Source organism: Stegodyphus dumicola, chromosome X1 (genome assembly GCF_044657685.1).
Source record: "Stegodyphus dumicola isolate Sdum_Otavi_A_Nest chromosome X1, ASM4465768v1".
Taxonomy (NCBI): domain Eukaryota; kingdom Metazoa; phylum Arthropoda; class Arachnida; order Araneae; family Eresidae; genus Stegodyphus; species Stegodyphus dumicola.
Genome location: NC_140780.1, coordinates 66,696,219 through 66,710,547, shown reverse-complemented (window position 1 = coordinate 66,710,547; position 14,329 = coordinate 66,696,219). Strand labels below are relative to the sequence as shown.

General features: G+C 33.9%; 1 protein-coding gene across 8 annotated transcripts in view; it reads left to right on the top strand.

Annotated features, from left to right (window-relative positions):
* The window catches only part of LOC118193211 (SH3 domain-binding protein 5-like), a 94,706-nt gene that overhangs the window by 51,948 nt on the left and 28,429 nt on the right, over positions 1-14,329 (top strand). For 7 of the 8 annotated variants that reach the window (XM_085808043.1, XM_035364268.2, XM_035364267.2 and 4 more), the window contains 2 exons: positions 1,854-1,984; positions 2,319-2,384. In XM_085808043.1, coding sequence (XP_085664169.1) covers positions 1,854-1,984; positions 2,319-2,384 — 197 coding nt within the window. The remainder of the gene's footprint in view (positions 1-1,853; positions 1,985-2,318; positions 2,385-14,329) is intronic. The other variant, XM_035364264.2, reaches the window with a different exon arrangement.

Genomic DNA, 14,329 nt, shown 5'->3' with positions numbered 1-14,329 from the left:
GCCATATTCATTAGTTTTTCCAAAATTCGCCTAACATTAAAGATTTGTTCTGTTGTAGATCTACCTTTGCGGAAACAGCATTTTTAATCACCTACAATGTTTTCTGTATAAATTATTAATATACTAAAAAGTATATTGGAAAATAGTTTGTAAAAAACACAAAGGAGACCAATTTCCCTGTAGTTGGTACATTCCAAAACGTCTCCTTTTTTGTGTACAGGGCAGATGATGCTCAGTTTCCAATCTTCGAGTAAAACTTCTTGGTTCCAAACTGATTCAATGAGGTGATGTACTGTCTGTCTAAGAGAAGAACAGCCCCCCCACAGTGTCTGGCGGGTGGCAGTTGCTATAACAACAAGGCTAGTACATTTCTAATAGGGATGAAACGAGGGTTGCTTTATTGTTATTTTGTTTTTGACGACTGTTGGCTGAGGGGGAAAAGAGTTATCATTCGTCTTCAAGGCACTCCTACAGAAAATGGGTCATGGCTCATTTCTACAGCAACAGACAGCTGCAAACTAACTGGCGAGAGCTTTTCTTATGGTAGACTGTATTTCCTCAATGTTTTGACCCTCAGCACTTTTAACGAAGTCTGGGCCTTGGGCCCTGTTACTTTTGAGCTTTTTAATTCCTTCTCTAACTTCTGCCAAAGATGGTGGTAGGATACTATCGGTGTTTGCAAAGGTAATTGGATAGGTTGGAGACCTATCCCGTGCATGGTCATTCAACAAGTTAGTAAAGTACTCATTCCACCTGTGAAGTACCTCTTTTCTATCATTTAGGATGATGTAGTATTTGTCTTTACAGGCAGTAGTTCTAGGCTTAAAGTCTTTGCGTCCTATATTAATTTCAAGATAGAAAGCACTGCTTTCATTGGACCCCCTCAGATGTTTAACATCCTTAAATAGATCATCGTGAAAAGTCTTTTCTTAAGCTGATGGATCTTCTCCTGTTTTCTAGATGTCTTATATTCCTCAACAGAGTGTCTTAAATGTCGCTTTTGGATCATATTTTTATAAGCAGCCTTTGCCTGCATTACAAGGAAGCATTCATTATCAAACCAATCCCTTGGTTTGGTTTTTTCCATATATCCCGGTCTGTTGTCAGCTTAGTGGATTATCGAGTCTTTGAGCATACTCCACTTATTTTCCATGGTTTCCAGTTTGGCCATGTTTTTAGATCTTAGTTCTCACCTGAGTGAGGACTGGAAATTTCGTTCAATTGCCTCATTTTTCAGCTTTTCACAATCAAACTTTTTTTGCCTCCTGTATCTTTCAGGTGTTTGAAATTTTGGCAATTAGTTTAGAAATATTCAAAAAGTGGTCGGAATCACAGGTAGCACCTCAATAAGTTCTAGCATCCTGGATATCCGAAGAATGCTTAGAATCGATGAGTACATGATCAATCTGATTCCAGATTTCTCCATCAGGTGAGTGCCAAGTCATATGTATTCTCTTGTGGCTGAACACAGTGCTTGAAATTATCAGCAGCAAAAAGTACTAGTCGTTGTTCATTGTCATTAGTGCTATCATGTAAGCCATGCTTTCTAATTTTTGGTCTAAATTCATCCTCTTTACCCAATTTAGCATTCACATCTCCCATAACAATTTTAATGTCATGCTTGGGACAAGATCCGTATAACATAGAAAGTTCCTCGTAAACATTTTTCTTCTCTTCTTCTTCCTTGTCTTCTGTAGGTGCATGTCCATTAATAATACTGTAATTAAAAAACTTTCCTCTTAGCCGAATTTTGCAAAGTCAGGGGTGATTTAGGAACAAAATCAATATTATTTGATTTACTTATATATTAAACTTATGCATTATAAAATATCTGATAAACCACATTTCTTCAGGTAAATGAAGCTGAAAGTGAAAGAGTATTGAGTCAACATGCGCATCAGAAAACTTCATTAGCTTACAATGAAGCAGAAAAAGTTGTGCAGCAACTACACCAAGAATTGAAAAAATCTATTATAAAATCAAGGTATAAAAAATTTATTATCAGAATATCAACTTTTAATATATCAGCTCTGTTTAAGTAATTTCTATTTCAGGATTGCGTTAAAATTTGTAAATGGTGAAGGGAACTATTTAGAATAAAATGTATTATTATGTGTTTCAAATGTAACTTTTAATTATATGTGTATCTCACTTCAGCCCTTTTTCCGATGTAAAAAAAAATTAAAACGCTTAAATCTGATTTAGAAAGGACAACACAGTCTTTAACTTCAGTTAAACTCTCAACTTCTAAATATTCTAATATCCAATAATAAGTTTTATTTATTACAGTATTCTAATTCTGATTTTCTGAACCACAGTCTTTCAACACGCAGAAGCTTGCTTCAACTAAACAATCTAGCGAATCAACACCAGTTACAACTTTTGTAAGTATATAACATTACGTGACTTCAGGCCACACATTTTCATTTATTTGTTTTGTTATATTTTTGCTTTATTTATATTGGCTAAAAAAGCAGCAAGTTGAAGAATATCATTATAATTCAAATGTTCTACATTAAAAAAAATAAATGTTGATTATAATATTTTAAAAGCTTTAGTCTCACAGTTTGTTCTTAGATTAATTGAAACAGTTAGTATAAAAATGTATGTTTCTAAACATAAATTTATTTACTAAGAATAAAATTTAATGATATATGTCTATGGTGATATTTCAGATTAATCGATGTAGTCCTTATTCTATTTAAACGGAAAATGTGTAGAAGTCTTGGACTATTATGAGTATGTAAAAAGCAAGTGTAAAATGATATCCATGTGAGCTTAAATCATTATCATGTTCTATATGATTAGTAATGCTAGATGGCCTAGTGCAGTACTCCATTAAATTCAAGAAATTTTGCTTATGTTAATGAGCATAATTAGCTTTTAAAATGCCTTTTCTTTTTAATAAATAGATGTTAATAATTCTTGTTAAAAATTATGAAAAATATTTTAGGTCAGTTTGCATTTCTGCTGTATATTCTGATTAGTAGAAGCATATAAAAATTACATTAAAAATTGTTTCTTATTGTGAATTATCTTAACCGCTTGTGCTACGACAAAACGTCACGGGGTTGCGGTGCCGTGCACTACAATACAACAAGCGGTAAAGTGTCTCATTTACGCTGCTCCGCGTCTGCGAGTGCAATCCAGAGCTGTAACTCGAGAAATAAACAAACTCGTTGTTAGGCGATGTGTGCACCACGTTATTTTCATTTTTTGCGATAAATGCCTAACAATCTCATTGGTGTTCACGTTGCTCGCGGTTTGAGACAAAAGTATCTCGCCGTGCGTGGCATGTCTTTTTAGCGCAAGTGTTTAATATATATATATAGTAACGATTGCAGTATGTTGGATTGTTACTAGAATAATCTGTAGCTTAGTATTAGCTCATTATATGACTATAATAATGGGCTGGGGGCATGAAAATGGACATTATACAACACAAATGTGTTAAAATATCAGTGTTTGACTCTTGGGTCATCTGGTCAATTTTAGACTGAGCTAAATATGCTTTTAAATGACTTATTTGTATTAACATGTGCATAACCGTAACTGTTATACTGACATAAGATTTAGTAGTCTTAACAAGGAATGTCTGAAATATGTTTCCATACCTGAAGCATTGATTTATGTGGGGTAAGAAATTTTTTAGAAAATCATAGGCAAGTGGCATTTTGTAGAGTTGCTTGTAACAAATTTGCATAAAATGCTGCTGTTATGTTGCTTGAAAGCTATAAATGAACAATTCACTCTCAATAAAAATGTGCTTTGTTAGAATGTGTATGAATTGTAAAGTTATATTATCAAAGAGCAATGCAACAACTGCTCTGTTATATTCAGACATTGAAAATCTTAAAGGCCACGTCTGTCAACTGTTGCAGTTAGGATGACGATTTTACCTTTTAAAGACATTGGAGACTTGCAAGACGTAAGCCACTGTTAATGAGAAGGTTATTGGATAGCATTTGCAGAAGGCTGTTCTACAGTATAGAAAATTCTGTAAAAATTTATCAAACTGTAAGATTAGGCAGCAACAAATCAATGAGCAAGGGATGTTTTGGATAAAAACAAGATATAATGATCCTTGGGACATTATGGGATGTTTTGAGTCTCATTTTTGTCTGAACGATGCTTTAAACACCCATTTTGGGTTCAGTTAAAGAACTGGATAACCCACCAGTGGCTGTGTGGTTAAGACTGCTGAATGTTGGGAGTTCAAGCTAGTCTTGATCCCAGGCGAAAGGCCTGGCTGCATGGTTGGTTTTCGTTATTTCCCCATGTGTAACATGAATATGAGCTAGTTATTTGAGTCCTCCACAAAGGCATCTCTTCTCTTAGGCAGCTAATCCTCTCATACTTTGTCATATTCAATAATCTAACCTAACTTGAATGATTAGGCAAACTTCAGTTTCATTCCACAATTAAAGTATTTTGCCTGGCTAAGATAACTTTTATGCAGAATGAAGAAACTTTTGTGTAACCAATACTAGATTTTTAGGCAGTGCTGTGCAGAAGAAAGTGAGTGTAATTTTTCACATTTTTTTACTACCTTGCTCTACTGCTATTATTCTACATATATTTGAAAGCCAGCATCTATTGTGGCACTGTTTCTAATCTGACATCCTGAAGCTGAGAAGTCTGCAGAAAATGCTTGTAGGTTAAAGCGTTTGCAGAAAATCCTTGTAAGGGAGTTTTGTTTGAAGTGTTAAAAATATGACTTGGTTGACTTCAAAGTAATAATCATCTGAACGCACATTGTTATTCTAGCACTAGTTCCATAGCTGGAAGTACTAGAAGAGCACTTCATTTGCTATCTGTTGATTAACCATTGCATAGTATCGGTAAAATATTGCCCCTTAGTTTCATAACCTTGTTTATAAAGCTGGAATTTGCTGTAGCTTCCTCAAAAAGATCAATCAACCTTTCCAGCTAATTCTGGTACCTAAGGTCCTTTCTTTAGACTAGGTGTAGATCCACAAATTATAATAGATTGATATAAAACAGGAATCTTGCAGCTCTAACCAGTATGCAGATTCTCAGCATTTATTTTATAACATTTGTGATTCATATCAGATGCTCTTATTCCAAACACAATTTTTGAGCGTTAATTTTTTATGAGCTTCTGGTCGTATTTCTAAGGATTCTACTGTAGACTTTAAAACATAGCAATATTTAGATCCAGTATCAATCAAAGCTTGAAGATGAAGTTTCTTTCCTTCATGTTGAATGGCAGCCTCTAAAGTTTGAAGCTAAACTCTTCCTGAAGTAGATGAAGAAAGAGTGCTAATTTCACAACTTTCTTGATTGCACTTGACATGAACTTTTGATTTCTGCTAAAAAATTCTGGACAACAAACAAAGTATTGCTTTCTACCACAAAGCATGCATAGAACTTTGCTTTTACAATTTGTAACTCGATGGTTTGTTTTCAAACACATAAAGCAACACTTTTTACCTTTTGTAATTTTCAATTTTTCATCATGACTTAAATTTTGTGCTTTGTAGCAATCTTTGCTTTGACGAGATTTTTCACAGAATATACAATTTATTAAATTATTGTTATTTATTTCTTTTGCTGCCGAAAACTAGTTGCTTGCAGTAGGCATAGTAATATCTTCCCTATCCTTATGAATTTTTGTGTAGGGATCACTGGTTCATACCTGACTTTGCTAAAGTTATTCTTTCTTCTAAGTAATGATTGGCTCTGTTTTGTCAGAGATTTTCAAACAGGAAGAGGGTGTGCTTCAAGGCTGTGTGCTTAGTGTAACCCTGTTCAACCTAAAAATAAGTTCTGTATTAAAACAATTTCCCCCCACCATTTCAGGATCTTTATATGTTGATGATCTACAAATTAGCTGTCGAGGTGCAGATATGAGACATGTAGAGAGGCAGCTCCAGATTGCTTTGAACAGGATCCAGAAATGCACAAACAGACAAGGATTTACGATTTCGAAACAGAAGACGTGTGGGCACTTTTGTAGAAAGCGAGGTCTCTATTCTGAGCCTGAATTATATCTCAATGGGTCAATGATTCCAGTTGCACCTGAAGTAAAATTTTTAGGGGTGATTGTTCGACCAAAAATTGACTTTCCTTTCTCATATCCTAAACTTGAGAAAGAAGTGTACAAAAATTTTTAATATTTTAAAAGTCTTGGCGAACACTTCCTGGGGTGCAGAACATTGTTCTATTCTTCGCATTTACAGAGCTCTTGTTTGCTCTAGACTGGACTACGGCTCAGTTGTTTACGTATCCGCTCGGTCTTCAGTGTTGTTAAAACTAGATCCTGTTCATCTTCAAGCTCTGTGGATTTGTTCTGGTGCTTTCAGGACATCTGTCCAGAGTCTTTATGTTGACTGTTACAAACCATTACTCCGTTTGAGACGTGAGTTGTTGTCTCTTTTACAGTATTTTAATATATTGTCTCAACCTGACCATCATTATAAACTGTGCTTACTTGATAATAGCTGTGGCCTTTTATTTGAAGCATGTCCATCATGTGTGCCTTCTTTTCCTACCAGAGTTCGTCCTCTCATTGAAGAATTCTCCCTTTCTGATATGTCCCCACAAGCAGTACAGCATTTTGAAATCCCATCTTGGAAAAATGCACAAATCCAGCTTCTTTATATTTTTCACAGTTACGTCAAAAGAACCACTAATGAGATCATGTACAGACAAATTTTTGCTGAGCACAGGCATAGTTTGCAGCAGTTATCTTTCCATATATAGGAATGGATCCAAGTCAACTTGTCATGGGATGTCATTTATATAATTGGTGACCACTTGGAGGGCAGACATTTACACGACGTCTCCTCGGTCTTAACCTCTGAACTGACTGCTATATATTGTGCGCTTTTGTATATCTCAACACTACGCCACAAAAATTCATTATATACATATATACAGACTCCCACAGTGCATTGAAAGCTTTAGAATCATTTTCCAGCACCGAGAATCCTGTGATAGTAGATGTACTGAAGTTGAGTATAAACTTAACAGGTCGGGTGTATGAAATTCAGTACTGCTGGGTTCCCGGACATACAGGAATAAAAGGCAATAAGCTGGCAGACATCACAGCGAAATATGCTGTTGAAATGTCCGGCCGCCTCATCTCTTTTAGAGATATCTGTTGTGGCATCAGAGAGAAAATAAGAAAAAAAGAAAGAAAAAAAAAATGGCAGCAACTTTGGGACAGTCAGCTTCATAGCAAGTTGAGAAGGGTAAAGGCTAAAATAATGCATTGGTATACCACTAGCAATCGTAAGGAAGAAGTTCTTTTGACTCACCTTAGAATTGGTCACACTAGAGTGACACATAACTACCTTCTGAAAGCTGAGAACGAGCCTGTTTGTGCAAATTGTAATATTTGTCTCTCATTCCATCACATTTTAATTGAGTGTCCATATTTTAATAGGCTTCGTGAGAAGTATTTTAATAGCTGTGACCTGCCTCTCGACTGTTTAATCAGAAGAGAGGTCAATACCAATTTGTTTCTCTACCTGAAAGAAACAGGTTTGTGTTATTTAATTTAATCTTGAGATTTTATGTTAGAATTTTAATGAATCAGGTGTTTTAGGATTTTATATCTATACTGCATATCTCATTATTTGAATCATAATCAGCATTTTCATCCCACCATTTCAATATCTTTTTACTCTCCTTCATTTTATAAGTGTGTTGTTATCTTTAGATTTTTTTCTGTATCTAAAATTTTTACTGTAGTTTGTATGTTGAAGAACGAATCCTGTGTTTTCCTTTAGAGCTTTATGCCAGAACTCCATTACCACCACCACCATTACTTTCTTAGGTACACATCTCATAGAATTTGCTTTACTATACCTTTTAGCAAATTGCTTTCCAGTACGAAGAATTCTTGATTAAATAGTTTTATAGCGTATTTGTCAACAGGATTTCAATTTATGTTTACAATTCAATGTTAATTTTATTGTATATTTATAAGCATTATAAATTTAGATAGATTTAATAATTAGATTCTTCACAGTAACTTTCTCAGGTGTTTATGAATGAATGAATCCTTCATTTCAAATACATTTATAAATAATTTAATAAATACTAATTCAGAAGTCAAACAACAAAAATCAGCGTTAATTTACAAAATTTTCACAGGACTAGTTTCGATGGTTTTACCGAACCATCATCTTAATTATTGTGTCTTAATTTAATAAATATTTACGTATTTTGTTAAAGGCAGATATGTGCTTTTGCAAGCATATGCATAAATACCCATATATATTTCATATTTTTCATTTCCAGCATATGCAAATGTTTAATTTCTGTGCATTCAATATATTTATCGAGTAAAGTAATTTACAATAATTTGGCATATATCCGAAATTTTTAGATAAGAAATATGTATATATCAGTTGATAAATTAAGTATCCTTTACTTTTATAACAAATAAGTGATCTGTAACAGCTAGTGGATTGCTGCCGCTATAATGCACTTACACAAGAAGCACATTTAATTTTTGCAGAAATTCTGTGTACCACATAACCAGATAAGTTATAAACTATTTGTTCTACACATAAACTTAAAGCATTTGGATGAAACATGTAATCATGTTCTTCAGGATTAGTAGCTATTGGTGATGAAGTATCATTTAAAAAGTACATGTGACAATAATATGTGGCTGATAAAAGAAATTATTTTATTTAAAACATTTTGGTGTTTGAAACTTAAAGTAAAAGTAGTGAATACTCTATCAAGGGTATCGAAAGACGTATACAATTTTAAATGTACCGTAAGGTATTTTTCATTCTTTTAGCATAACATTTTTCTTAAAATCTATATTTTTGTAGTGCAACAGCTTAGAATTTTATAAAACAAATTCATAATCAAAATCGCTGTTGTTAGTTATCGAAAAATAACCAAGATGTGATTTTTGCGTAAATGTCACTAAACTATACAAATTGCTATTATTAATCACACAATGAATGTTTCTTGTATGCAAAAATCTCCCATTTTTTATTTGTATGGAACTGTCATGCCGAAATACTATCGAAGCACTGTCAAGGGAGCTTCTGAATGTAAACAGAAAACACCCCATCTGGAGACCGAAGCTTCAGAGCAGTGCTTCACTCTTAATGCCGAGTTGGCCACTCCTTCCTTTCTTACCTCCATAACGATTTCACAATATGATCATATGGAATCTGAACGTGATCCAAACTAAAAGACTTTCTGGATTAAGGCAACATGATGCTTTTGCCAAACATTTCTTATCCAAAAATCTTGCATTGCTTTCGTGCATCCATCCTTTCTCGTGAACATGAATAAAAATGCTGTTTGGGAAATTACATTTCAGCATCATCATTCGTTTAAAAATGTTTTAATTTTGTACCATTTGCTAAGCAGGAAAGCACGGTGGTGAGGTAAGATTTTTCGTCATCTGTTGTTATCAATCGTTTTTGATCATTCACGTAATTTTTTTATTTCCTATCATATCAAACATTGCTGATGTTTGATACTTCTAATATGTGACAGTAAATATTCTTTTTGCCTGTGTAGGTAAATAACATACTTCTGGTAACTTATCAAGTTGTTGTCCAAATCTATTGGAAGCAAAAATATTTTTTTCTTGTAGAAATAAACTATTCCATGCCATTCCATACTCACCAGTTCAAAGATGCTTTGAGTTTCCACTTTCATTTGCATTCTTTTTTGCCTACTTTAAGCCCACCAGCAGCCGAGCGGTAAAGTCACTGAACACTGGTAGTTCGGTCCAAGGTTCGAATCCTGTTAACGGGCTGGCTGCATGGGTGTTTTAATGGTTTTCCCCATGTGTAACGTGTATACGAGTCAGTCCTCCACGAAGGCATCCCTCCCTTTAGGCAGATAGCCCTTGAGGCTTTGCCGTAATTAAATAACCTAACCTTACCCACTTTAAGGCAATGACACCATTTTTTTATTATGATTAATCCATTCTGGTGATTTTCTAGAACCCAGTTTGCAAAATGTTTTTCTAGGATAGGCCATTTCATTGCTACTTTATGCAAAGCATATTTATTCTTTGCCATATTAATTATTGTTATTTTGTTTTTCTTCCACTCTTATATGGAGCTTTCACCAGGACTAAACATCCTTGCTGCAGCACGATTTCCATTTTCTTTCAAAATTGAATGACTTTGCATTTGAAACCAGCACTGTGTTCGTTTCATTTGCTAGGAGTCATATTTACATCTAAAATCACTAAATTAGTTGTACTTCAATTAAAGCAAATGCAATTAACTAAAGCCTTCACACTTCAAAATCACGCCTTTAAATGACTACAGAAAAGGGGAAAAAATTTGACTTCTAATCCTGCAAATTCATTCGGGTCACAAGTGCATTCTTACCTCAAATTCTGTTTTCAATAACATAATTGTTATTATTATTGACATAATATGTCATTAATTTCTCAAAGCCTTAGAATAACATTCTTTGCACAGCTGCATTGAACAGAACTTACTGTCTTTGCAGAATTATTTACTCCTTCAAGCATTCCCACACACACATATAGTTCCCCTTTCCGCTTTTCAGTTTGCTGTACCATTGTTCGAAAGCCTGACAAAAATCTTCAAGTGAATGACTTAAGAAACATAATAGCATCGCATGTATATCCTTCAGGTTTCTTCGGTGAAAGGTTCGTTCTTCAGGTTCGTTCTTTCTTTCAGGTGAAGTAAAGGGTACATATTATAAGGCAAATGTACCTAAAAATTAAAAATTGTAGTTTGAAGTTACAGGCACACTATACACCAAGGTATATGGTAATTGTCAAAGCTTCTGCTATTTCTCTGGCATATTTTCTTAGCTTAAACATGGATTTAGAGTTTGTTCTTTTCTTGTCCATTCTACAGTAAATGGTCAGAATATCCTTGGAAAGTGTATTAATGCCTCTTTGACAGCCAGATTTGAGTATTGCTTTGAGTTGATATTGTTTATACACAATATAAATATGCTGTTAGCTTGTTGAAGGTCAAAATATACCTCAAAACATGTTATGTTGAGCACATCATGGAGCACTAAATGGAATTTTCAATCTCCGGAAATTGTTGTCACATTGGACATTAGTGACTATTGATATACGACTACAGTCAAATACCGAAAATCCGCCAACCTGAAATCCGCGTTGCCTCTCAAAATATAAACATTCAGTTTATAGGTTCCAGAAACAGCAACATTGAGTACGAAATATCGAAGAAAAAATAATTACCGAATAATAATGAGTCATAATGGAAATACCAAATTATTGACATCATCATAAAAGTTTTTTCCACCTCTAATCTGCATCGAGGTAAAAAAGCAGACGATTCACTCAACTCTTCTTTCAAGTTCATGATTCACGTTTTTGTATTTTCTAAGCTTTGTTATTTCACGAGATTATTTGGTGCTGCCTTCTTTTTTTATCCGGATATTTTGTGGATAAATTAAGAATATTTTAAATTTTAGTCCTTTATAATACAATTACAGATAAGAAACACACTCATGATTTTACTGCTTCCAACGTTGAAAAAACGTAAACACATTGCATTGACGGTAATGCAAAAAGTGCAAATTCTGCAAAAGATGAAAGCAGGTGCTATTCGTCGGTTTATAGCAGAATCGTATGGAATTGTGACGCGATTGTGTATGATATACAGAAAAATAAAGAAAAGCTGTTGAAATTTTACAGCAACATTGATTCTAACACCGGAATCCGAAACTGGGAATCTTTGCATGAGGCGAAATCGACAAACCTCGATGCTGTGTACATATAGTAATACAATGAATAATATAATCAATTTATATATGTAATAATAATTGAACACTTATAATAAGTTATTGCAATAATGTATATAATAATTTAATTAAATGTATCTAATACACCTTATTTATTTTGCACTTTTAGTGTGAATATTATGATTTATCTTTTCTGCCCTGAAATCCGCAAAATCCTAAAATCCACACAACCTCTGGTCCCAAGCATTGCGGATTTCTGGACTTCTACTGTATAATATTTGGGAACTGTAAGAACAATATTTTGTCTTGAATGTTTCTGTTCTTCAAGCTTGTGCAATAATTAAAATTCTTATAACTTTGGAGTAAATTTTTTTATCTTTCATCTGTATCTTTTGAGTTATTAGCTTTAATTTTGGGTGACGTCTGGAACTAATTTTTCCTCTCAGCAAAATTCCTTTCCCTTTACCTTAGAGCACAACTCAGTTCTGATGCAATTGTCATGTTTAGAATGATCCTTTAAGGACAGTACATAAAAGAATTTAAATTGTGGTAAAATTTTGCACGAGTTATAATGTATGCACCCTAAGAACAGAAAATTGAGGCTTAAAAAAAAATCCTGAATTTTAAAGGCCAGTGTACGTTTAATACCACTGTCCCTGTAAGACATCTTTTTCCTGTGTAGCTGCCAATTGTTAATTTTTGTTTTTTTAATCTATTTTTGCATACTTCTGATGTGTGTCTATGGAAATGAGTGCTTCAATATAGTTATGCAAGTTTGAAGTAAAAAAGTTGTAAAATTTCTCTAGAAATTTAAAATTTTAGAAATAAAATTTCGGTTTTTAAACACTGTGATGGTGCCACCCAGTTGAACATACTTATGTAAAATATGTGTTAAAATTTTTTGAAAGAAATTTAATTTCAGTGTTATTTTATCAAAAAATGTATCAAATAGAACACTGCATCCGTTAACCATATGCAGTAACTGAACTAGTATAATGTTAGAAGGAAATGTAAGTCAGCTGAAAATAAAAAGTTGAAAAATTAAATGCTACAATTCAGTCGAAAAATTAAAGTTACATTCTTGAAGTTATTATATTTCATGCTTTAGATAATACATAGAAAGAACATTCTTCTTGCTATGATACCAAGAACTCCCCTCTGTACACGCTTTGATTATTCGGCCCCGTAAGGTTCTAACGTTTTGCAAATATAGTTTGTAATATATCATTTTGTTCAGGAAGAAAAGCTGTTAAACAATTTTATTATTTAACCCTCAGCTGGAGGGGCTGGCATATGGTACAATATTAGAGGAATGGCGTATGAAGTACGCCAGGTCGTTTTTCGAGCCTCTGCTTCGTGTTTGAAACTATTTAATCTTGTACATGGCATTAATAAGGTGATTCGTCATAGTAACAATGATATAAGAAAATTAATAACAGAAAAAAAGCAGTAAAAATGGAAATTACAAATTTTTAATTAATTCAAAAAATGAATGTACTGGAAATGTAATTTAAAGTTATACAGTATTCTGTATTATTTTCTGTATGAAAATTATAAGATCATAAATCAAATTTACAGATTATAAATATTCCGTAGAGAAAAGTTCGGTAAGTAATAAATTCCACAAATGAAAAAATTAGAAAACTTTTGCTGCTTTAATCCTCTTCAGATTGTCTCTGTTTACTGCAGCAAAGTTTGCAAAGTTGTACTGTCTTGCCCAGATAATTTTTGCTGGTAAACTTAGAACACCCAGAACATTTTATGGTAGTGTAATTATTCTTCATTCTACCAAACTCGGTGCAGCGTCCTTTGATCTTTTTTGCAGGTGGTTCCTCATCCCTTTCGGCCGTCTCGTCCGCTTCTGTTGTTACCAGCCTTCTAGTAATAGCTTTGGAATGCGACAGGAGAAATGGCATTTTTAGACGATTCTAAAGTTGAGGTTTCATCAAAGATGTAGCTAGATTTTTCAAAAAATATCTTCTAAACTTGATGGTTGCATCAGGTTTACAAACTTCAAGAGCACTTGCGAATTTATGCCCGCTACGTTTAGCAGTGCAAATATTGCCATTGCACCTCTTGGTTTTTCTGGCGACAGTGAAATTACTACAAAGTTGGTCTACGGTGTCAACTTCGCCTTTGTTATAATCCAGGATTACGTGAGGTTTATTTGTTTCCTGGCCAATTTTGTCATCGTGTAAGGTACTGAGCAGTAATGCACACTTATTTTTTTAGTTGCATATGAAACAATTGTGACAAACTAAAATTAGAAGCCTCGTAAGGTGTTGGGGATTGATTACCACAATAAATCTCAAGCTTCAATGTATAAAACGTTCGTGAGTCAACAACTGGAAAATTTTTCAGACCATGCTTTGCGGGCTTCTTGGGAATGAATTGAATAAAAGAGCATCTCCCGCGAAAGGGTTCCAACTTCTAGTCGATTGTGAGTTCGTCACCTGGTGTATAAAAGTTTTGACAGTTCCGGTTGAAAGATTAAAAAAATTCTCTTAGTGCAGCAAGCTTATCAGTTTTTCTTCTCACATACCTTATGCCTTTATCGTCGAATCTAATAGCAGCACGCAGGTTTCTAAATCGCTTGAGACCCATGACCCTTTGCAAA